We start from the raw sequence: 25,308 nt of genomic DNA, 5'->3' as shown, positions 1-25,308 counted from the left end.
GCCTGAGCTGGCCTAGAACTCTGATACTGCCAATGTCAGAGATGATAGACACATCACCGTGCCCATCACAGTGGGTGAAGGGAACTCATAAACTTTTCAGGCTGGGATGGCCTCAAACCACAGTCCTCCTAATCTCATCCTCACAAGTAGCTAGGATTACAGGCATGAACCCCTGGTACAGGACTTGTTATACTGTATTATTTGGGGAATAGTGACAAGAATAAAAATGTCTGTTCTGATCACATAAAATAATATTTATTGAGGGGCTGGGAAGATGGCTCAGTGGTAGAGCGCTTGCCTTGCATGCCTGAGGCCCTGGGTTTGATTCCTCAGCACCACATAAGCAAAAAGAAAAAAGCCAGAGGTGGTGCTGTGGCTCAAGTGGTAGAGCGCTAGCCTTGAGCTGAAGAGCTGAGGGACAGCGCCCAGGCCCAGAGTTCAGGCCCCACGACTGGACCCAAAAAAAAAAAAAAAAAAATTTATTGAAATGAACTCCAAAAAAGTCTGTATGTACATGTTCAATACAGAAAGGATATTTTCTATCCAAACCTGCAATTACGGAGGTCTGACTAGCTAAATAAAATATAGGTGAAGAAAGCACCAGAATAGGGGATAGAGAGAGAAATGGATGGGTGGAGAGATAAAGCAGCAGAGGCTAAAGCTACCTTCAGCATGCTGAACCAGATGTTCTCATCTACAAGGCAATTAGGGAGATAAGGGAATATAAATGTCTGGGGTTTTTTTGCAGGGGTTGGAGGTTGGTTGGTTGGTTTTCTTTGTTGGTTGTGTGGCTTGAACTCAGGGTCTGGGCACTGTCCTGAGCTGCTCTGCTCAAGGCTAGGACTGTACCACTTTGAACCACAGTTCCACTTCTGGCTTTTTTGCTGGTTAATTGGAGATAAGCGTCTCAATGAATTTTCTTTTCTGCTTGGGCTGGCTTCAAAATGTGATCCTCAGATCTCAGCCTCCTGAAAAGCTACAAGCATCTAGCCAACCATACATAGTTAAAATGTACATTCACACTAATAAAAGAATCCTGGCAGAGGAAAAGAATGTGAAGAAATGTGTTTCACCTATTAGAAGAGAATGGGAGTGAAGGAAGGCAGAGAAACCACAAAATAAAATTACAGATGAAAAGCCCAAATGTATCTATAGTCACTAAAACTATAAACCAAACATACTCTCTGGTTGAAAAACAAATTTTCAGATTATAAAACTAAAGCACATCCATTCTCCAGGGACTGGACTATTACAATCCTGTCATCTCTTCCCTTCTCACTGGCTACTTGGCACCATATGATATCTTGTTGAAATTCCAATATGTTTTGTCACATTCATTATCAGTAAAGTCCCATTCCCATCTCAGTCCAAACAGTATTTGAACATCAGTGTGAAGCAACCTGGGCGATGTGAACCCGCTCCAGCTCCTCCTCAGTTTAGATGTCTGGGTGGGAGCAGGCAGGTGCCTGTTCTTCCCGCCCCCTCCTGTCCCTCTTCCTCTTCCTGCCTTCCTTGGTAGTTCCTGGCTGAGGCTTTGGCAAAGCCTCCTTTCAGACTTTGAGAGCTCACAAAGAAAGTAGAGGTGTAAGCTTTGCTCCCACCCATGCCTATGGATACCTATTTTGTACAGTGTTTGTGTGTGAGCGTGTGTGTGTGTGTGTGTGTGTGTGTGTGCGCGCGCGCACATGTGCGTGCGCGTGCCAATCCTGGAGTTTGAACTCATAGTCTAAGTATAGTCCCTGATCTTTTTTGCTCAAGGCTACAGTTTGAGCCACTTGAGCCACAGCTCTACCTCCTGCTTTTATTGAGTATTTAACAGGAGAGAAGAGTCTCACAGCCTTTCCTTCCCAGGTTGGCTTTGAACTGCAATCCTCAGATCTCAGCTCCCTGAGAAGCCTAAGGTGACAGGCATGAGCCACCAGGGCCCAGCCAGTGTTTTTTATTTTTGTTTGTATTTATTTTTATTTGTTTTTGTGCTAGGTGTGGGGCTGGCATCAGAGCTGTCCCTGAACTTTTTCTTCAGGACTGGTGCTTCATTTTCTCTGGTAAACTGAGTCTCGTGTGCTTTTTCTGCTTGGGTTGGCTTCCAACCACAATCAGCTCTCAGCCTCCTTGGGTAGCTAGGATTACCGGTGTGAGCCAGCAGTACCTGTACAGTGTTTCTAGGGGTCATCCTGGCCCCCTTCTTACCCTAGGAATCACTCCCAGAGAAAAGGCTGGGAATTCCTGCCCCACTTGCTGGAGTAGGCGTGTGGGATGCCCACTGATGAGCAGCCAGGCAGCATCCTCCGAGGCCCCACCCCTCCCCCTGTGCCGCTTTGCAGAAGGCCCGTGAGAGAAGCCCCCACACACTGTGAGCTGCTGCCTTTAGAGATGCTACATGCAAACTGTGTCCACTGGGCTCCGCCCTTCAGAGACACACACCTCCTCTGCAGTAGGAGAGAGGCAAAGGACCTCCTTCTGACTCCAAGGCTCCACCAAAGGAGACCAAGTTTACACTGCATGGGTCATCAAGCAGAGTCAGTGCTTGGCCAGTCCTGAGATGTGTCCTGCTGTGTCTGTCTCCTTCTGCCACATAAAATTAAAATGTAGGGTACCTGATGTCTTTTGTCCTCAGTCTTGAATCCCAGATGACAGCTTGTCACACAGTTTGCAAGAGATATACTAAAAATTAAAGGCATAAAAGAGTTCAAAGTTAATCACTGGCAAACACCCAAAGGAAGCTGGAACACTAATTCCATTGGACAGGTTTAGTGGTTCTTGGGTTTAAACTCAGAACCTTAGCGTTAGGCTACACAGATGCTCTAACACTTGAGCCATACCTTTAGCCTGAACCAAAAAGTGTTTTAATGTGAAAGGCATTACTAGCATGAAAAAAGATCAAATAGTCCCCATGCTGCTGATCACATGTGTGGTGTATATGTGTACACCGTTATATGTTATAGATCATGATAAACAATTTGCTCCAGGAAAGTTAGAATGAGCTTGTGACTTTAAATGAGCATCATTATTCCACAATACTATGAAATTTGGAAAATTATGTAATCACTTAATCACAATTAAAAAAAAAAGCACCAGAAAACTAGAAGTGACGCGATGGCTCAAGTGGTAGAGCATGAGCCTTGAGCTGAATTGTTCAGGGACAGCTCCCAGGCCTAGAGCTCAAGCCCCACGACTGAAAAAAAGAGAGAGAGAGAGAGAGATCTTTCATGCGATTGTTTCTAACATATTTATTTATTTATTTTTGTAGGTCATGGGGCTTGAACTCTGGGCCTGGGCGCTGTCCCTCAGGTCTTCAGCTCAAAGCGAGCGCTCTACCACTTGAGCTACAGCGCCACTTCCGGTTTTCTGGTGGTTTATTGGAGATAGGAGTCTCACGGTCTCTCCTGCCCGGGCTGGCTTTGAACCGCAATCCTCAGATCTCAGCCTCCTGAGTAGCTAGGATTACAGGCGTGAGCCACCAGCCCCCCGGCTTCTAACATGTTTATAAGATTATGTCTTTGTTGCTTTGTACGTTCCTCCCCCATGGTACAACCCCTGCTTTCACTATATATGATGTTGGTATATGTAGAGGGGAAGGGAAAAAACAAATTGTAAAAACAAGGATACAGGCGGACCCATTGCAACAATGAGGTGTACAAGTCGTTATGTCGAAAAATGAACTTTACAACTTTGGTGGGGGAGGACGGGGGTGGGGGGGGTGGCGGGGGAGGATAAGAAGGGACGGGAAGGGGAAAAAAAGCAGGAGGCTACAATACTTGATAAGAAATGTGCTCATTATCTTACCCACCTAATTGTAACCCCTCTGTACAGTATTTTCACAATAAAAATATATTAAAAATAAAAAAAAGATCAAATAGCCAGGCGCTGGTGGCTCACGCCTGTAATCCTAGCTACTTAGGGGCTGAGATCTGAGGATCGAGGTTCAAAACCAGCCCAGGCAGGAAAGTCTGTGAAACTCTTATCTCCAATAAACCACCAGAAAATCAGAAGTGGCGCTGTGGCTCAACTGGTAGAGCACTTGCCTTGAGCTGAAGAGCTGAGGGACAGAGTTCAAGTCCCACGACCAACTGAAAAAAAAAGAAATAGGTCAAATATTAGAGAGAAAAATAAGGTTCTATGCACTTAACAACATGACCTGAGAAATATATAAAGCAGCCGGGCACAGTGGCTCACACTTGTAATCCTAGCTACCCAGGAGGCTGAGACCTGAGAGTGACCAATCAAAGCTAACTTGGGAAGGAAAGTCCACGATACTCTTATCTCCAACTAACCACCAAAGGCTGGAAGTGGAGCTGTGGCTCAAGTGACAGAGTACTAGCCTTGAGCAAAAATGCTCAGGGACAGCACTCAGGCCCTGAGTTCAAGCCCCAGGATCAGCACATAAACACACACACACACACACACACACACACACACACACACACAAATACAAAAGGCAAAAGCTGACAGAATTATCCGCAAAATATTGGAAAAAGGGCTATTTCCACACATTTCTGTCAGTAATAAACAAAAACTAGAAAATTAGAAAGGCATATTTAACTAGCTTTATCCAAACAGATTTTATGTTCTTTTCAAACATTTGCAAAAACTGGCTATAAAGCCCTCCAAATTCCAAATAACCTATTTTAGTCAGATTATTTTCCTTCACCCCTCTCCTCCAGATACAGGGCTAAAAATCAAACCCCAGACTTTACACATGCTAGGTAGGTCAGCCCTTTACCACTAAGCTGTAACTCTTGCTCTTCAAACTCTGTGTGTGTGTGTGTGTGTGTGTGTGTGTGTGTGTATGTATGTGTGTGTGTGTGTGTGTATGTGTGTGTATGTGTGTGTATGTGCTGTGCATGCATGCACACGTGCCCACACTGGGGCTTGAACTCAGGGAGTCCTGCTCTCATTTGGCTTTTGCATTCAAAGCTGGTGCTCTACCACTTGAGCTACTCTTCAACTTCTTGCCTTTTGTCAGTTAATTGAAGATAAGAGTCTCATGGAAGCCAAGCATCTGTGGCTCCCCCTGTAATCCTAGCCCAAGAGGAAGCTGAGCGCTGAGGGTCTCTACTTGAAGCTATTTAAGCTCAAAGCTCTTATTAACCACCAAAAAAAAAAACCACAAAAAACCAGAAGCAGAGCTGTGGCTCCAGTGTAAAGCACTAGCCTTGAGTGAAAAGGCTAAGGGGCAGCACCTAGGTCAGGAGTTCAAGTCCTAGTACTGACATTAAAAAAAATCATTTGGAGCCGGGTGCTGGTGGCTCACGCCTGTAACCCTAGCTACTCAGGAGGCTGATATCTAAGGATCACGGTTCAAAGCCAGCCCAGGCAGAAAAGTCTGTGAGACTCTTACCTCCAACAAATCACTGAGAAAACCGAAGTGGTGGTGTGGCTCAAGTGTTAGAGTACTCACCTTGAGCTGAAGAGCTGAGGGACAGCGCCCAAGCCCAGAGTTCAAGACCACAACCAACCAAAAAAAAAAAAAAATCATTTGGATCCACAGTTGGTTGCATCTGGGGTTACCATGAATACAGAGGTAGCTGTATACATTGTTTTTTTCTTTTCTTTTTTTTTTTTTGGGGTCCGGTCGTGGGGCCTGAACTCTGGGCCTGGGCACTGTCCCTCAGCTCTTCAGCTCAAGGCTAGCACTCTACCACTTGAGCCACAGCGCCACTTTCGGCTTTTTTCTTTTTGCTCATGTGGTGCTGAGGAATCCAACCCAGGGCCTCGAGCATGCAAGGCAAGCGCTCTACCACTGAGCCAACTTCCCAGCCCCTGTTTTTTTTTTTTTCTATACATACATAACTATGATATAGTTTAACTGTAAGCTATGCTCAATAAGAGACTGATAACAAAACAGAACAATTATGACAATATATTATTTTTTATTTTTATTTTTTATTTTTTGCCAGTCCTGGGGCTTTTTGCCAGTCCTGGGGCTTGAACTCAGGGCCTGGGCACTGTCTCTGAGCATCTTTTGATCAAGGCTAGCACTCACTCTACCACTTGAGCCACAGCACCATTTCCATCTTTTTCTGTTTATGAAGTGCTGAAGAATCGAACCCAGGGCCTTGTGCATGCTAGGCAAGCACTCTACCACTGAGCTTACCTTCCCAACCCTCCATGAGACTCTTATCTCTAATTAATGACCAGAAAACTGGAACTGAAGTTGTGGTTCAAAGTAATAGAGTGCTAGCCTTGAGTGAAAAAGCTCAGGGAGGGGCTGGGAAGGTGGCTCAGTGGTAGAACACTTGCCTTGCATGCATGAGGCCCTGGGTTCGATTCCTTAGCACTACATAAGCAGAAAAAAAATCTGGAAGTGACGCTGTGGCTCAAGTGGTTGAGTGCTAGCCTTGAGCTGAAGAGCTGAGGGACAGCGCCCAGGCCCAGAGTTCAGGCCCCACAACCGGACCCAAAAAAAAAGAAAAAGAAGAAAAAGCTCAGGGACAGTGCCTAGCCCCTGAGTTCAAGTCCCATGACTAACCCCCACCCAAAGAAAACCTCAGCCAGTGATAATTAGTTAATAATTATTGTTAATTATTATGATTACTAATGAGCAGGTAACATATGTGATATGGATACATAGGACAAGAAGATGCTTCATGACCTAAGCGAGACACAGTGAGATATCTCCTACTCAGGTACAAAATTTAACTTGTGAATTGCTCACTTCAGAAGTTTTCCATTTACTATTTTTGGTTCACAGTACACCATGGATAACTGAAGCCAGGAATAAGGAGGGAACAAAAGTTGGCCTCTATCTCCTAGAATTCTGCAGGTGCACATTCTACCAACCTCAGATTGAATATATAGGGAAATGACTATGAATACACTGAACTTATAGACACTTTATTCTTCATTATTCTTACACCAAACCATATAGTACTTACATAATATACACAGCTTTAGGGATTATAAATAATTAATGATTTAAAAATATATGGAGGGATTGTAAAATCTATGGGAAGATATTATATTCAAATGCTTTTATATTCAAAATGCTATTTTATAGAAGAGATTTGGCTGGGCACCAGTGGCTCATGTCTATAATCCTAGCTACTCAGGAGGCTGAGATCTGAGGATCATGCTTCAAAGCCAACCATGGCAGGAAAGTCCATAAGACCCTATCACCAACTAGCCATCAAAAAGCTGGAAGTGGAACTGTGGCTCAAGTGACAGAGTGCCAGCCTTGAGTGAAAAGCTAAGAAATATCTCCCAGGCCTGAGGTCAAGCTCCAGTACTGGCACATGAGAGAGAGAGACAGAGACAGAGACAGAGAGACAGAGAATCTTTGTGTGTGTGTCTGTGTCTATGTCTGTGTGTGTTAGTCGGAGGGCTTGAACTCTGAGCCTGGGCACTGCCCTCAGCTCTTCAGCACAAAGGTGGCACTCGGGGCTGGGAAGGTGGCTCAGTGGTAGAGCGCTTGCCTTGCATGCCTGAGGCCCTGGGTTCGATTCCTCAGCACCACATAAGCAAAAAGAAAAAAGCCGGAAGTGGCACTGTGGCTCAAGTGGTAGAGCGCTAGCCTTGAGCTGAAGAGCTGAGGGACAGCGCCCAGGCCCAGAGTTCAGGCCCCACAACCAGACCCAAAAAAAACAAAAAAAAAAACAAAACAAAGGTGGCACTCTACCACTTGAGCCACAGCGCCACTTCCAGTTTTCTGGTGGTTTACTGGAGATAAGAGTTTCACGGACTTTCCTGCCCAGGCTGGCTTTAAACCGCAATCCTCAGATCTCAGCCTCCTGAGTAGCTAGGATGACAAGTGTGAGCCACCACATCAGGCTGAGACAGAGAATCTTGAGTATCCCTCAAGAGTCCTGGAATCAATTTCCTATGGATACTAAGAGACTAACGTATAACCATAAATATATTGTAACAATAAGATGTTAAAATAACCTATTGAGTCTATTGCACCAGACATGAATTGGTATAGTTGATGTGAAGTGGCCTGTTAAAAATTAGAGATATAGTTAGATATAGTGTCACACACCTGTAATCCCAGCACTTGGGAGGCAGGAACGATCCAGAGTTTGAGGCCAACCTGAGCTACACAGTGAGATGCTGTCTCAAGAAAAAATAAAGATATATATTATGAAACCTGTGGCAACTATATAAAATGAAGTATAACTAATGAGTGAATGGAGAAAAAACAAGTACCTTAAAAAGCAGAATACTGCTGGATGCTGGTGGCTCATTCCTATAATCCTAACTACTCAGGAAACTGCGATCTGAGCATCATGGTTCAGAGCCAGCCAGGGCAGAAAGTCCTTGAGACTTGTATCTCCGACTAACCACCAAAAACAAGCCATAAGTGGAGCTGTGGCTCAAGTAGACCACTAGCCTTGACCAGAAAACCTAAGGAACAGTGCCCAGACCCTGAGTTCAAGCCCTAGAACTGGCACACACACACACACAGTAGAATATTAATATAAAAGAAGAATTACTTAAAAAAAATTCAGCCCAGCCGGGCGCCGGTGGCTCACGCCTGTAATCCTAGCCACTCAGGAGACTGAGATCTGAGGATCGCGGTTCAAAGCCAGTCAGGGCACGAAAGTCTGTGAAACTCTTATCTCCAATAAACCACTAGAAAACCAGAAGTGGCGCTGTAGCTCCAAGTGGTAGAGCGCTTGCCTTGAGCTGAAGAGCTGAGGGACGGGGCTGGGAAGGTGGCTCAGTGGTAGAGCGCTTGCCTTGCAAGCCTGAGGCCCTACGTTCGATTCTTCAGCACCACATAAGCAGAAAGAAAAAAGCCGGAAGTGGCGCTGTGGCTCAAGTGGTAGAGCGCTAGCCTTCAGCTGAAGATCTGAGGGACAGCGCCCAGGCCCAGAGTTCAGGGCCCACGACCGGACCAAAAAAAAAAAAAAAGAGCTGAGGGACAACACTCAGGCCCAGAGTTCAAGCCCCATGACGGACAAAAAAAAAAAAAAAAATTCAGCCTATAAAACTGGCAAAAATAAAGGGAATATTCTAAATATTACTGAACACTAGAACATACAGAAAATAACCAATGAGGTAGCAGGTTTAAGTTCAAAACATGTTAGGAAGAATAACTTGTAATGTTCAATAGCATAGTAAGGTAACTATGGTGGACAAGAGTTAACTGAATATTTTGGAATAGGAGTGGGGACAGCAATTGGTAGAGCACTTGCTGTGGCTGGGGCACTGCATTCAATTACCAGTTCTTTTTAAAATAATAATAAACGTATGCTAGAAGGATTCTGAATATCCCCAAAGAGAGCTTCTTAGGTCTCAGGTAAGTGGCATGCCAGTGGCCATGACTGAACCATTACATACTGCATGCGTGTGATTAAATGTTGAAATACTACACTGTACCCCCATAAGAATATACAACTGGGAGGGGGGAGTATGGGAAGGGATGGGAAGGGGAAACAAAGAGGAGGCAACAATGCTTGATAAGAAATGTACTCATTATCTTGCCCATGGAATTGTAACTCCTCTATACGGTATTCTCACAATAAAAAAACAAACAAAAAAAGAATATATAACTAATGTGAATATGCAATTAAAAGTAAAGATATACTTATAAATAAATGCGATCATATTGGTAATTACATCAAAATTTTGGTGACAGGGCTAATATGTAGAATATATGTGAGTGCATATATATCTAGATAGAGAGAGACATTTTTAAAGTCCTGGTCATTGAACTCAGGGCCTCATGCTTAGTAGGCAGTAGATCTAGCAGGTGAGCCACATCCCACCCTTTGCTTTGTCTGTTAAGAGTCAATAGTTTTTGCCTGCGACAGGCATTCTCATCCCAATCCTTTTACTATGCTTTCCGTTTAGCTGAGATTATAGGCCTGAGCTATCTGGCTCCTCTCTGAGAATAATATACACACATATGCAATAATATTATATATATGATATATATAATAAGAAAAAGACTCTACAACAAAAACACTGGCAAAGAGGAAATTCACAAGGGAAGAAATCTAACGTTCTGTAAACATGAAAAGATGCTTCAGTTCCCTAATCACGGAAACACCAATATAAATGTGAATAATCGGTTACTATTCCCCACTCATCTGGATGGCAAATGTTCTGGTCTCTTCTCAGTGTCGGTGAAGACTTGAAAACCGGAAGCTGTGCATTGTTGGGGGGAGAGTAAGTGGGCACCATTTCTAAAGCAGAAAGCCTGGGAAAGTGGAGGGTGCTGCCCTTGTCACCCCAAATACCCTGTCTGGTGTTCTCCTGGAGACCTCCCGCTGCACAGTGAACCACGAGTGCACACGTCGCTGGCCGCACGAGTGTGTTCATCCCCCTCCGAAAATGGAAAGCGTCCTGTAGGACATAGTGTTCGATGAAATACTACATAGCAGTTAACAAGGAATGTACACTCTGGTCTCCATCTCAAAAACATTCGGATCCACGACAAACAGTATGTTGCAACAGGATGTGGGCCGCATACTGTCATTCACAGGCAAGTCTTGAAACATCATTGGTATGCGTTGTTTGCGGACGTGGTGAGAAATGCATAGAGAGGTGGAAAGGGGGGAGGACAGGACGAGGGGGCCTACGGCCTGTCGACCCCGGGTTCCCTCCCTGAGGGCCCCGTCCTGTCGGGCCCCAGCAACCAGGAAGCCTGCGATGCCTGCGCAGGCTCTGTCCTGGTTCTTTCTTTTCTTCCTTTTGTATTGTTTAATTTTAATTGCTCATCATTTCATCCTCCGCCCCTGCCACCTTCTTCGCAGTCCGTAAATAGGTGTCTAAGCGAGCCTGTCCGGGACAGGGGGTCGCCCCTTCCCTCTGGGGCAGCGCGGATGGCTCGGGGGCGGGGGTGGCCTCGAACCTGCAACTTAGCATAAACAAGTCATTCCCCCAGCGGGCCTCGGGGTCCTTCTGAAAGGACCCGTCTGGCCTCTCCCGGCCCCGGCGCTCGGCGACGCTAACAATCCGGTCCCTTTCGGATCGGGAACCACACCGAAGGCGTTTCACAAAAAGGGTCCCCCGCCCGCCCTGCCGCCCCGGGAACGGGCTGCCGACGCCCGCCCGCCCGCCCGCCGCCCGCCGCCCGCCGCCCGCCCGCTCGGTCACATGAACTCCGGCTCTCCCGGGCGGCCCGGCTTTCCCCGGCCCCTTTGTGAGCGCGGGCGTGGAGAGCGCCGACCCCGGCCCCGGGGGCGAGGGCGCCGGGCCTGGCGGAGCAGGGCTGTCGGAGCGGAGCCGCCGCCGCGCCAGCACGTCGCCGGGGCCGCGCGCCCCCAGCCCGCTCGGCCGCCCACCTGCGGGGCCGCCCGGGGGGTGCCGGGCCGGCGGGGAGCCCAGGTGAGCGGCCCGGGGCGGGGGGCGGCCCGGGGCGGCCGGGGGGCCGAGGGGCGGGGAGGCCGCGGCGCCACGACGGGCCGGCGCGGCCTCAGGGCGTGTCCGTCGCTGCCTGGCGGCGCTGGCTCTCACTGTTCGCTCCTACCGGCTGTAGATGGAGCTGTCTGGGTTCCGGCAGCCTCCGACGAGCCTCGGAGTGTTTCTCTTTAAACGGCCTGAGAGGGACATGCCTCCCAGGATGCAGTTTGTATCAACATGGCAGCGGCGGTGCAGCTCCCCTGCTGAAGAGGCGCCGGGACGGCCGCGCAGCTCGCAGCCGGAGCCGGGGTCGCCGCGGCGGCCGCAGAGGGGCGGCGCGTGGGCCGGGGGCCGCTGCTGAGGGCCGGGGCCCAGCTCGCGGCCGGGGGACGCAGCCCGCCGGGCCGCCCGCTCCGCCGCGCGCCCCGCTCCGACGCCGCCGCCACCGCCGCCGCCGCCGCCCGGACTCGGCGGCCCCGCGCCCGCTCGCCCCGCGCAGGCCGGGGCCCGACGGCCGCGCAGCCCCGGGCGGGGAGGGCAGGGCCGGGCCGCGCCGCCCGCCGAGAGGAGCCAGCGGCGGGGCCTGCGTGGGGCCGCGCGCGGCGAAGGCGGCGGCGGCGGCGGCGGCGGCGACTCGCGGGGCGCCGGGCCGGACAGCGCAGGGCCATGGCCGAAGCGGCCCCCGCGCCGGTGAGGGCGGCCCGCGCGCGCACAGACGCGCGGCCTCGGGGCCCCGGGGACGGCCTGCGTGTCCCCGGCCCGGCGGCCCGGCCTGGGGTCTCGGTAAGGGACGCGGCGCTGCGACGTTGGCGGGGGAGGGGGCGGCCGGAGGGGAGGGCGCGCGCCCCTGGTGGGGGCGGGGGCCGCGGATCGGCCGCCGTCCGTGCGAGGCTGCGCGGCCGCGGGGGCCCGGGACACACGCGGTCCGCGGTGGGGGCGCCGGCGGCGCGCTCGCTCGCTCGCTGCGCTGCGTCCCGTCGGGGTGGCCGCCGGCGCGTCTTCCGCAGAGCTCGGCCCTGCGGAGCCCCTCGCGGCCCCGGGCGCGGCGCTGACGCGGCTCTCCCATTTCGCAGAGCGGGGATACTGAGGCACGGACACCCGCCGGCGACCTGCCCTGCCTGCCCCAAGGTCACGTAGCGAGTCATCCGCCCCACGGTGCCTGAGGCCCTGGGCGGGCCTGCCTGGCGGGCGGCGCGGCCTGGACGGGGGGACGGGGCGGCCCTGGCGGTGGCCTTCCCCCGGCCCCCCCTCGGGTGGGTGGCTTGGGCTGGCGCCGCCGCGGCCCCGTCGGGGAGGAGGGGAGAAGTCAGGCAGCGCCCCACCGAGCGTTCCCCGGGCCGTGGTGGGGAGCTGGGACCGGGTCTGGGCGGCAGGCCGCCAGCTTCTGTATCTGTAGGGCCAGGAGCCAAACTTGGGGCGTCGGGAGGGATGGTGTGTGGGGAGCGAGCCCCCGAGAGGCCCGGGGCTGACCTCCTGGAGCCTTGGAGCGCCCTTGCCCCCACCCCACCCCCCAAATCTGCTCTTTTGAAGTGCTCTGGCTGTGCTGGTGAGGTTCACTGCCCCGGGAGCCTCAGTTTCCTCTTTCGTTCAGAAAGAGGACGGAAGGCTTTCTGAAAGCCTCCAGTTCTTAAAATAATAGCCATAATAAAGCTCTTGGGAAGCAAAATGAAGATTGTTCCATAGCTATCAATGGAGCCTTTTAATGTGCAGAATTCTGGGTGACCCATCCCAGGGGCTGCAGGAAAATGGTCCTGCTTTGTGAGAAGTCGGATACGCGCGGTTACGCATGTTGTCACGAATAGGACATGAATCTCGGAGACCCGCATTCACTCAGGGTACATGGGGGAGGAAAGGTTCAACCCTAGGAAATGTGGTTCCGAAGAATTCCAGCCCGCTGCCGGCCTAGCAGGTTGAGGTTTACTGGGATTGATGAAATGATAACGGGGGGGGGGGGGGGGGAGGCGGACCTGCTCTCGTGCCTCTACCTCCCTTTCCAGACCTCCAAAGCCCTCAATGGAGAGTAACCGTCTCGTAATAGAGAGCAAAGACATAGTACTTTCCTTAGGACTGAAGCTGCCTTGCCTGCTGGATTTATTTATCGCACTGGAGCCTTCTCCATTGTTTCAGTTAAACCCCAGTATTACTCTGGGAGGCTAACACGGCCTTCAGGGATTTTTTTTTCCTTTCCTCACTAGTTGTAGGCAGAAATCCTAATCCCTCTCGTTATGCTGCTTCCTCTACCTAAGGGCACTGTCTACTCCTGCCTTCAGTGGGAGCAGTGAAAGTGGAAAGAGAGCTGTTGTTGAGCCTTCATGTTCAAGAGGTCTTTGAAGCCCTTCATTGTTTGTAGAATTTAGCATATATGCCTTTAAGGGGTTTTCTTGCTGTATATGTTAGTATCCTGGTCCTTGTGCTTTTAACTCAGGACCTGAGCTCTCTCCCTGAACTTTTTTGCTCAAGGCTAGGGCTCTACCACTTGATCCAGAGCTCCATTTCCAGTTTTTGTGCTGGTTAATTGGAAAGAAGAGTCAACAGACTTGTTTGGCCCAGGCTAGCTTTGAACAGCAGATCTCAGCCTCAGGTCTCAGATCTCAGATCTCAGCCCCCAAAGTAGGTAGGATTATAGGTGTGAGCCACTGCTTTATATTTTTTTGGCTTTTGTTTTTACAGAATTGCCCAGAATGCTTTTCCAAGGGGTCCAATGCTAGCGGATGTAGAAGCAGGGCCTTTCCAACACATCTTGACCACCCAGACGAAACCTCCCACGGGTCTGTTTAACTTTCAAACCTCTAATTCTGAGCACAGACCTACTAGCTGCCTCTCTGGACAGTTAGAAACAGAGGCAACATATAAGTTCTAGAACCAGACCAGGCCGCTGTGTGACCTAACACATGTTATCTAGCCTTTCCTGTTCTCAATGACTTCATGAGCTAAGTATAGGTTGCAATTCTAGTAGTACCTATTTCATAGGGTTTAAATGAGATAATTTTAAGTGCTATCATTTTAAATTATGTTCATGGCACATAATAAGTCCTGAATAATTGTTAACAATTCCTGAGTAATTAGCTCTCGTATCATGGAGCTATTAGGTCATACTTTTTCAGAGTTCTTTGGCTAAACAAGGTCTTGAATCTTTACCCTTGAATTACAAGTATGATGCTGTCAGATAAGCCACTTATACATGAATAAATGAGCAAATGAAAGAAACATAGAGGATATGGAGTGGATTTCGATACGTCTTGGTAGGTGACTAAAGGAACTTTAGTACCTAACTCAGTTTTTGTTTGTAACTCATCAATTCAGTGTGGAGTCATTCCTCAGATTCACTGTGCACATATTATATGGTAGATTGGACATTAGGGATATGCTTTCAAGTGAAGACCATGGTTGTTTTCATTATTTAAAAGATCACTGGTATACCAAGCAGAGTAAAGCAGATTCATTGAGGGAAGAATGTGAAGAGAGGGACAGAAGTTGTGGTAGGTGAATTCCTTTCAGTTCTGATAAAGATATTAATTGGCTGGCTGGATTCAGACAACTGGTCACTCACAGAAGGTGCTGCTTCATCTTCTTGATATTTCCAGAGGTTTCTCCATTTGGATGTGGCAGAGTGAGGAGGAAATGGAGAGTAAGGAGTCCCCAAAGAAAACTTTTTTTTTTTTTGGTCAGTCATGGGGCTTGAACTCAGGGCCTGAGATCTGTCCCTGAGCTCTTTCATTCAAGGCTAGTGCTCTACTACTTTGAGCCACAGCTCTACTTTTAGTTTTCTGGTGGTTAACTGGAGATAAGAGTCTCATGGACTCTCCTGCTCAGGTTGGCTTCAAACTGCAATTCTCACATCTCAGCCTCCTGAGTAGGTAGGGTTATAGGTGTGAGTCACTGTCATCTGGCTACGAAAGTATCTTTATTCTGATCTTTATTCTGGCTCTTGTCTCTACCACTTCTTGGCCCAGGTCTCAAAACTGGATGGCTTTTGTGCTGCTTCTCATCCTTCTAGGCTTTGCTTCTTCCTCATTCCCCACATCTGGAAGCACAGGGAGAAAAACGACGAGGCAGAGTACCCCCATCACAGTGGACCATCTGCTCTGAAGCTGAGGCTCCTGTTGAGGGCTGAAACCGCCTGCTTCACTGTCTCTATGATCTGTCTTTACTTGAGCTGAAGCCCACATGCCCAGAAGCCTCTACAGGTGTTTATGGATGAGGACCCTCAAAACAAAGTCAGTCAGGCCAGGTCAACACTGTCAGCCATAGTGTCAAGGTAGCTGACAGCCGAGTGATCGAATCCACATCCAGTGCCCTTCCCCAGCCGCCACTCATAAGATGATAGCTGTGACAAACAGTATGGCTATATGGAAAATAGAAGGTGGTGTCGCTATGTTTTCATTTGTTCATAATAATGATTGTCTGAATCAGTGCTGTGCTCTTAGGAAGAGATTCATGTTTGTGTATCCTATCTAATTGCTGTAAAAACTGGAGGGTTTTTTTGTTTTTGTTTTTGCTTTTGTCCTTGTTGGTCGTGGGGCTTGATCTCAGCCTGGGCACTGTCCCTCAGCTCTTGAACTCAAGGCTAGCACTTCTACCACTTGAGCCACAGCACCACTTCTGGTTTTCTGGTGGTTAATTAGAGATAAGAGTCTCACGGACTTTCCTGCCCAGACTGGCTGTGAACCGCAGTCCTCAGATCTCAGCCTCCTGAGTAGCTAGGATTACAGGCGTGAGCAACAAGTGCCCGGCTCTGGAGGTTTTTAACATGAGTGCTTACTATTGGGATTTATTCGCCAGCTGGAGCCCGTGACCCTCAATCCTGTCTTTTCCTGTCTTTCTTTGAACACAGGTCCAGCAACTGGACATGGAGGACCAGCGCTCATCACCTCTGTCATTCTCCACGGTTCCACAAGAAGCAGCCCTGTGTCAGGCCTCTGCTGGACTCCCCCGGGAAACTCTGTTCCCATCCCGAATTCTTCCCCCTAAAGAAATTCCTTCTTTGGCTCCCACCGCACCCCGGAAAGGCTCCCTGCTCCATACTTCCAGTGCTCCCAAACAAGAGGCTTCTGGCCAGATCCCGCATACCCTCCAGAAGGGACCTTCACTCCTGTATCCTGCCGCCTCTGAGCAAGACACGCGCCACCAGGGTCCCCTGGCTTCCCAGGAAGACACCCAGTATCTTCCCTCAGTGGCTGAACAGGAACTCCCCCTTCTGACTCACTCCACCCACCATCAGGAAGCCCTGCTTCACTCCCCTGAAGTTCCTGAGAAAGACCCCCTGACACTTTCCCCCACAGCTCCTGAGGCCGACATGGACCCACTACTCCAAAGCCCCGTCTCCCAAAAGGACACTCCCTTCCAGTCCTCTCCTGCAGCCCAAAAAGAACAGCCACTGCCCACGGCAGAGATCACTCGCTTGGCTGTGTGGGCTGCTGTCCAAGCAGTGGAAAGGAAACTGGAGGCCCAGGCCATGAGGCTACTGACCCTGGAAGGCAGGACAGGGACTAATGAAAAAAAGATAGCTGACTGCGAGAAGACCGCCGTGGAGTTTGCAAACCACCTGGAGAGCAAGTGGGTCGTGCTGGGCACCCTGCTGCAGGAGTACGGGCTGCTGCAGCGGCGCCTGGAGAACATGGAGAACCTGCTGAAAAACCGAAATTTCTGGATTCTGCGTCTGCCCCCGGGCAGCAATGGAGAAGTCCCCAAGGTACACTTATCCCAGCTAGGGCCCCCTTCCCCCCGCCCCACCAAGGAAATGGTCAGAATCAGAACATGGTTTAGGAATTGAACTAAATTGGAAGAGAGGGAAAGTGATGGTTGAGAAAGAGAAAAATGTCAGGATCCCTGGCTGCCATCATTGTTTCACCAACTACAGGCTAGACCCAAAGCAAATTGTTGCTCCTGTTGAGAAAAGCACAGGCTGGTACAGAAATGGCCCAGGGATCAGGTTGTCCACGTTAGAAGAGGGGTCACAGGTTCACTGTGTCTGAGGATGGAGGCCCGCAAAGGCCAATCAGAGCACTGTGCAGAGCCTTTACGGTCAGCCCCCATATCCTCAGGGCCTGCATCCTTGATTCTAGCAGCTGTGAATCAAGAATATTTGAGAAAAGGAAATTGCATCTGCACTAAACATGTACAGACTTTTTTCTTGTCATTCTCTAAATCATACAGTGTAGCAACTACTTATATTTCATTTGCATTGAGTTCGATATTATAAGTCATCTAGAGATGATTTAAAGTGTTATGGGAGTGTGTGCAGACATTCTTAAGAGGTGTCCTTAAAAACCCAGGCACTCAGGGGTCACACTTATAAATCGTAGCTACTTAGGAGGCTGAGATCTGAGAATCAGCATTCAGGTATGTCCTGGACAAAAAAGTCTATGGGACTCTTACTCCAGTTAACCAGCAAAGGTGGAAGTGGAAGTGTGGCTCAAGTGGTAGAGCATCATCTTGAGTAAAAGAGCCAAGTGAGAGCGCTGGTTTTTTTTTTTTTTTTTTAATTTTTTATTGTAAAGACACTATACAGAGGGTTCCAGTTACATGAGTAAGGTAATGAGTACACTTCCTATTGAGCATTGTTACCCCTCCATTGTTTCCCCCTACTATCCCTTCCCTCCCTACCTTCCCCGAGGTTCTTTTTTAATTGTGATTAAGTGATTACATAATTTCCCAAATTTCACAGTATTGTGGAATAATGATGCTCATTTTAAGTCACAAGTTCATTCTAACTTTCCTAGAGCAAATTGTCTATCACGGTCTATAACATATAACGGTGTACACATATACACCATACATATGATCAGCAGCATGGGGATATTTAGTAGTGGTTCGACCATATGAGTGGAAGTTCTTTGTTTCTTAAGTCCTGTTAATTTTGTCGTATCACCTAACATTTTGGATTTAACATCCACTTATCAGGGAGACCATGTACCATTTGTCTCTTGCTTTTGGCTTACCTTGAGAGTGCTGAGTTTTAATTCTCAATACTATCACATACACACAAAAAGCTAGACAGCAGTTCTTAATCTTATTTTCCAGAAGATTCTGAAGGAGTGTGTGTAGACCAGTTTTCTTCCTATTCCTCTCCACTGCTGCCCTATTTCACAGCCTAACACTAGGGAGTAAAGGGGCCGTCTCCTGGGCTAGCACTTCTTGAACATTATTATTGTACATGAAGCCCTTGGGGACCTCACTGGGCAGGCTGAGTTGTAGGTCCAGAGCGGGGCCTGAAAGTCTGCATTGCCAGCAAGTTCCTGATGTTGGTGTTGCTGCTGATCCACAGATCATGATTTAGTGCAGCAAGGCTTGTCCTGTGAATGCAGAGGGACTGGGCAAGATGAGTTTCCTATTCTAGCCAGGATAGTGGCCTGATTTCTAGAAGGATCCTGGTGAAGCCATCTCCAGTCCTGAGGAAGAGGTGTTATGCCAGAGCTGGGGTGTCAAATCCCACAAGTCTTGGGACTTGACAGCCTGTGACTGCCATCCTGTTGGTCCAAGTTGATTTCTTTTGTGTGCTTTCAGGTCCCGGTCACGTTTGATGACGTCGCCGTCCATTTCTCTGAGCAGGAATGGGGAAACCTGTCTGAGTGGCAGAAGGAGCTCTACAAGAACGTGATGCGGGGCAACTATGAGTCTCTGGTTTCCATGGGTAAGGAGGAGGGCTGCCTGACACTGGAAAGAAGCCACTCATACAGTTAGGGAAGCTGAACCCCAGGAGGGCCAACAGAGGAAGACAAAACAGTTTGGGACCAAAGTTTCCAGTCAGATTGCAACTCTGGAATTTTAGAGAGAGCACACAAATGAAAACAAATGCCTTGGTTTACCCATTTACATCATTAAGGGACAGGTCAGAGCACCTTGTATGCACAGACCTGGCTCTATGGAGAAGCCCCTGGAGCAGTGGAGAATATAGACCTTGTCATCAGAGGACTGTCATCACCACAGTATTTTACTCATGGACCCCTTTTTAAAAAATGCATTTGTTGTGGCTCAAGTGGTAGAGCGCTAGCCTTGAGCTGAAGAGCTGAGGGACAGCGCCCAGGCCGAGTTCAGGCCCCACGACTGGATCCAAAAAACGCATTTGTTCGGGGCTGGGAAGGTGGCTCAGTGGTAGAGGGCTTGCCTTGCATTCATCAGGTCCTGGATTGGATTCCTCAGCACGACATAAGCAGAAAAAGTCAGAAGTGGCGCTGTGGCTCAAGTGGTAGAGCGCTAGCCTTGAGCTGAAGAGCTGAGGCACAGCGCCCAGGCCCAGAGGTCAGGCCCCACAACCAACCAAAAAAAACAAAAAACAAAAAACATTTGTCCAGCCAGTTATTATTTAAGAAGGAAAGAGAATGGAAGGGAACAGATATAGCAAGTATTCATGGTGTATAAGGTGTTTTCTAAGACTCTGACCAGTCAGTTCTCACAGCTCTGCTGTGAAGGACCCTGGTGACTAAACACTGTCATTTATCAAGCCTTACTTTTCACAAGTCACATCCTCACTATGCAAATGAAGAAGCTGTGATCAGAGCCTATGAAGGCTTACCCTAGATCTTAGCATACAGGTCTGTCCTACCCCAAAGCCTGAAGATTCTTGTGGTTTTCATTGAGAATATTTAGGGACAAGACTCTGGAAAATGCACTTCTCTATGTATCCTTTTCTCTCATACAGAGAACTCTTTTACCTTTTTCTTTTTGGTCCGTTGTGGGGCTTGAACTCTGGGCCTAAGCACTGTCCCTGAGCTTTTCAGCTTGCTCTATCACTTGAGCCACAACACCACTTCTGGTTTTCTGAGTGGTTTATTGGAGATAAGAGTCTCATGGACTTTCCTGCCTGGGCTGGCTTTGAACCGTGATCCTCAGATCTCAGCCTCCTGAGTAGCTAGGATTATAGGCTTGAGCCACCAGCCCCCAGCTCTTTTACCATCTATACACATAATAATTAGCATATATTAGTTATACAAGAGAAGTTTCATTGTGACATTTCCACACATGTATAACAATGTATCCTGCTCAGCCTCAGTTTGTTTAAACATTAAATAAACATGGATAGAAATTTGGGTTCACGTTAGAATTGCTAATTTATTTGCACATATCTTTCTATAAGATAACTTTATTTCTCTTTTAAATACATGCATAATTGTGAAAATTCAGCAGTTTAGACTCCCACCCTCCCACTCATGAGAGAATACCACCATGAACCTTTTGGGTGCACTGTGGGAGTAGGGAAGGTTAATACCACCCACTTAATCTACCTAATGGCAGGCTGCGGACAGCCTGGCCCATCACGTTTGTCCTCTTAGACTGTACTATTTGACTCTTCACCTTGCTGCTGTTGGTAAACAATAGTTGATTCTAGTTTTCTCACTGTTGCAAAGTGCTGTGATAATCAGTCCTTGTGTATTTGTGCTATTACTTGAGAGATTTGGAAAAGGAGCTTATGTAGTAAGACTGCACATTTGTAATGTTTTTGTGTGTGTCTCAGTCTTGCTGCTTGAACTCAGAGCCTAGGCTCTGTCCCTGAGCTTATTTGCTCGAGGCTACTACTCTGCTACTTGAGCTATAGCTCCACTTCTGGCTTTTTAGTGGTTAATTGGAGATAAGTGTCTCAGGAGCTTTCCTGCCTGGCCTGGCTTTGAACCGTGATCCTCAAGTGTGATCCTCAAGTCGCAGCCTCCTGAGTAGCTAGGATTATAGGTGTGAGCCACTCCCAGCTCATATTGCCAATGTTAAGGCTATTATCAAGGGACCCTTAGAAGGCTGAGCCAGTTTATATTTATCTGTGCAGTGGCCTATGAAAATGCCATCTCTCCATACCTGACTATCTGGTGTTTTTCTGTTTTAAATATAAACATACATATTTTTTGTCTGTCGTGGGCCTTAAACTCAGGGCCTGCTCAGGGCCTGCATGCTATTCCTGAGCTTTTTTGCTCAAGGCTAGTACTCTACCACTTCGATCCATAGAGCCACTTACAGTTTTCTGGCGGTTAACTGAAGATAAGAGTATGGCTTTGAACTGCTATCTTCAGATCTCAGCCTCCTGAGTCGCTAGGGCTATAGGCGTAAGCCACCAGTGCCCAGCTGTTTTTCTTTTCCATAGATGAAGAGCGATAGATCAGCTGTGTACTTGTGTAAAACTAGCTACTTAGGCTGAGATTTGAGGATTGCATTTTGAAGCCAGCCTGAGCAGTAAAGTCTGTGAGACTTATTTCCAGAAAACCGGAAGTGGTGCTGTGGCTTAAGTGGTAGAATGTGAGCCTTGTGCAAAAAAAAAAACAAAAACAAAAAACGCTAAGACACAGCACCCAGGCCCTGAGTTTAAGCCACAGTACCAGTCACGCACACGCGCGCACACACACACAATGCATCAGTAGGACAATAAGTATTTCTTTGATGCTTAGTGAACTTATACTTTTTTGTATATATTCGTTGGCCATTTGTATTTCTTCTATGGGTTATCCATATCTTTGCTTTTTAATTATTAGTAACTATAGATTATTACTGAATATTAACAAATATTAATGAATATTAGTCATTTACATATGATAAATATGGCCACATGTTAACATTTTGTTAAGTTTCTTTACTTTTTAGCTTTATTCCCAAAGAAATGTAAATTTGTTGGGAGTCTTGGGGGATTGAACTCAGCAGACCTCATGCATGCTGAGCCACATGCTGAGCCACAGACCTTCACCCCCAACCCTGCTGACTTTTTTTTGTGTTTGTGTGTCAGTCATGGGGCTTGAACTCTGGGCGTAATCACTGTCCCTCAGCTCTTCAGCTCAAGGCTAGCACTCTACCACTTGAGCCAGAGCACTACTTCTGGTTTTCTGGTGATTTATTGGAGATAAGTTTCACAGCCTTGCCTGCCCAAGCTGGCTCTGAACCAGGATCCTCAGATCTCAGCCTCCTGAGTAGCTAGGATTGCAGGTGTGAGCCATGGGCGCCCAGCAGAATTTTTTTTTTTTTTTTCCGGTCGTGGGGCTTGAACTCTGGGTCCTGGGTGTTGTCCTTCAGCTCTTCAGCTCAAGGCCAGCTCTCTACCATTGAGCCACAGCGCCACCTCTGGTTTTCTAATGGTTTACTGGAGATGAGTCTCATGGACTTTTCTGCCCAGGTTGGCTTTGAACCATGATCCTCAGATCTCAGCCTCCTGAGTAGCTAGGATTACAGGCATGAGCCACTGACACCCAGCTCAACTTTTTTTTTTTTTAATGTAAGGAAATCTATTAGTATTTTGTTTTGTGAATTTGGGGTTTTATCAGAACTAATTCTTTATAAAATTCTGTATATTGTGAGCCAGCATCCGCACTTGTGAGTAGTGCGCACCCACACTCAGTGGACACTAAGGAAGGAGTCTGGCTGGCTACTTGGCCTTTTATATTTCAACATTGGCAATTGCCACCCAGCAGGGCAGCCAATGCTGGTCACAGATGGTGCTTACCAACAATAGAAGCACCTCATTTTAATAGTATGTTTTTCCTTCCTTTCCCCAGACTATGCAATTTCCAAACCAGACCTCATGTCACAGATGGAGCGCGGGGAGAGGCCAGCCGTGCAGGAGCAGGAGGACTCTGAGGAGGGCGAAACGCCCACAGACCCCAGTGCTGGTGAGTGGTGAATGGGTGGCCTAGCGCTCTTCAGCCTGGACCCCTCAGTTCTCAGGAGACCCAGCACGGGATCACAGTCCAGGGTAGACCTGAAGGGGCCTGGGAGCAGGCTGTGCAAGAAGGAGGCCTGCAGGTGCAGGGACCTGTTAGATCCCCCATGGTCCACCCCGGCTGCCAGCAGCTAGCCACCAGTGCCCTAGGTGGTTGGTAAATAGAAATGCTATGAGGTTCATTGTTTCAGGGATTTTTTTTTTTACATGATACAGTGTTACCTCATTCCTTACAGGAAATACAAAGAAAGTATTCATGGGTTAGAGTACTAGGGCTCAGACCCCCTAGAGCTTCCCAAAGAAAGGCCAGGCCCTGACTCCTAGACTGTGAGTAGAAGGATAAGGGACTGGAAACATCCTACCTTATAGCCCTCCAGCAGGACAGTGTCTGGACAAAGCAGTCAGACAGGACCAACAGACCAACCGTGTGGCTCAGGTAAACTGTGGTGTCAGGCTGCCTGTGTTTTTTAATTCCTAGCACGGTTGGTCTTTTTAGAATTTGTTTCAAAACAGCCTCAGATTGGGCTGGGAAGGTGGCTCAGTGGGAGAGTGCTTACCTCTCATGCATGAGCTCCTGGGTTCGATTCCTCAGCACCACATACACAGAAAAAGCAGGAAGTGGCACTGTGGCTCAAGTAGTAGAGCACTAGCCTTGCGCTAAAGAGCTGAGGGACAGCGCCCAGGCCCAGAGTTCAAGCCCCATGTCCGACCAAAAAAAAAAAAAAAAAGCCTCAGAATAGTACAAAGATCTAATACTAGGCCTGACATAGGGATTGGCATGTCTTACCCAGGCCCTGAATTCAAGCCCCACAACTGGTTAAAAAATAGATAGATATAGATATATAGATATAGATAGATAGGTAGATAGATAGATAGATAGATAGTCAGTTGTGGAACCTGAACTCTGGGCCTGGACACTGGCTTTCAGCTCAAGGCTAGTGCTCTACTACTTGAGCCACAGCGCCACTTGGGCTTTTTCTGTTTATGTGGTGCTGAGGGTCTCATGCATGTGAGGCAAGCACTCTACCTCAGAGCCACCTTCCCAGCCCCATGGTAAAAATATTTTTAAAAATTAAAACAAAAGGAAAGATAGATTGAGACAAGTGAGGGTCTGGGAGAGGTGATTTGTGGTCAAAATCATGAAACATAGCTGACGCTCAGCTGATTTTGAGGTGCAGGTGCTACTCTGGTATCTTTTTCTTAGAAGGGCGGGATGGGGAGCATTGATTCCCCCCACCCTTATCTTCTTAGTTTTCTCATCTTTATCACAGATGGGCCCTCCAGAGAATAGACCCAACAAATGACTCCAGCCCACTATACTGTGGGCATATCCATGACCTGAGTTTCTTCTGGAAGGTGTGTGTATTCCTTGCTGGCTGACCTGTGCCACTTGATTCACTGGCCGTCTCCAGCCCCTTGGAGCCTACATTGACCCAGAGGGCAGGGTCATGGCACCACTGCTCCAGAGTGGTTTTTATACATGCTGTGTTCATGGGCTAAAGCCTGCAAGCATCATCAGCCCTCTCCCCATCCATGCGTCTGCTCCTTAGCAGGGTGGAGCAAAGCCAACCCTGGGCTAGTCCCAAGGTGTGATGCCAAGGGGGGCCGTCCCAAAAATTGAAAATGTTCAGAATTCAACATATACCAAAATGATAATTTTATGAACTGGCAAAGTAAATACATGCAGTAAACTCACATTGAATGGCTTAGATTCCTAAGAGCAAAGAGATCCAAAGAGGATTCAGATAGTAGTGCTGCTTTCAAAATACTCACAATAGGGGCTCCAGCTCTAGGCCGGGGCAGTGGTCAGAGAGGCCCAGGAAGGTGGACCACATGCCCCAACAAATTAGCAACCCCATGTTGCCACCCAAGTGGCATTCCTTTTTTTTTTTTTCCTATTGCCAGTCCAAGTGCTTGAACTCGGGGTCTAGGTTTTGTTCCCAACCTTTATTTTTTTTTTTTTTGCCAGTTGTGGGGCCTGAATTCTGGGACCAGGCGCTGTCCTCAGCTCTTCAGCTCAAGGCTAACGCTCTATTACTTGAGCCACAGCGCCACTTCTAGCATTTTCTGCTTATGTGGTGCTGAGGAATCGAACCCAGGGCCTTATACATGCAAGTCAAGCACTCTACCACTGAGCCACCTTCCCAGGCCTGTCCCCAACCTTTTGTGCTCAAAGCTAGCACTCTACCATTTGAGCTACTGTGCCACTTCTGGCTATTTTGGTGGTTAATTGGAGATGAGTCTCATGGACTTTTCTGCCTGGGATGACTTAGAACCGCAATACTCAGATCTCAACCTCCTGAGTAGCTAGGATTCCAGGTGTGAGCCACCAGCACCTGGCCCCATTTCAGTCTTTTTAGAAAGCAATGTGATGATTTCTATCTGTAACA

The 25,308-nt window shown here is 48.4% G+C and overlaps 1 protein-coding gene across 4 annotated transcripts in view; it reads left to right on the top strand.

The window, feature by feature from the left end:
- The window catches only part of LOC122105974 (zinc finger protein 777), a 53,834-nt gene that overhangs the window by 4,551 nt on the left and 23,975 nt on the right, over nucleotides 1–25,308 (top strand). Inside the window, exons 1-4 of one of the 4 annotated variants that reach the window (XM_042677282.1) lie at nucleotides 7,748–7,752; nucleotides 16,124–16,981; nucleotides 18,796–18,922; nucleotides 22,755–22,868. In XM_042677282.1, the coding sequence (XP_042533216.1) occupies nucleotides 16,139–16,981; nucleotides 18,796–18,922; nucleotides 22,755–22,868 (1,084 nt within the window). In that variant the 5' untranslated portion in view covers nucleotides 7,748–7,752; nucleotides 16,124–16,138. Of the gene's footprint in view, nucleotides 1–7,747; nucleotides 7,753–11,264; nucleotides 11,275–11,942; nucleotides 12,073–16,123; nucleotides 16,982–18,795; nucleotides 18,923–22,754; nucleotides 22,869–25,308 lie in introns of those variants that run through there. The other 3 variants (XM_042677283.1, XM_042677281.1, XM_042677284.1) reach the window with 3 other exon arrangements.

The sequence above is a fragment of the Dipodomys spectabilis genome, unplaced genomic scaffold (genome assembly GCF_019054845.1).
Source record: "Dipodomys spectabilis isolate Male_0828 unplaced genomic scaffold, ASM1905484v1 ptg000034l, whole genome shotgun sequence".
Lineage (NCBI taxonomy): Eukaryota > Metazoa > Chordata > Mammalia > Rodentia > Heteromyidae > Dipodomys > Dipodomys spectabilis.
The sequence above is the reverse complement of the archived record's forward strand: the minus strand, read 5'-3'. Positions and strand labels throughout refer to the sequence as shown.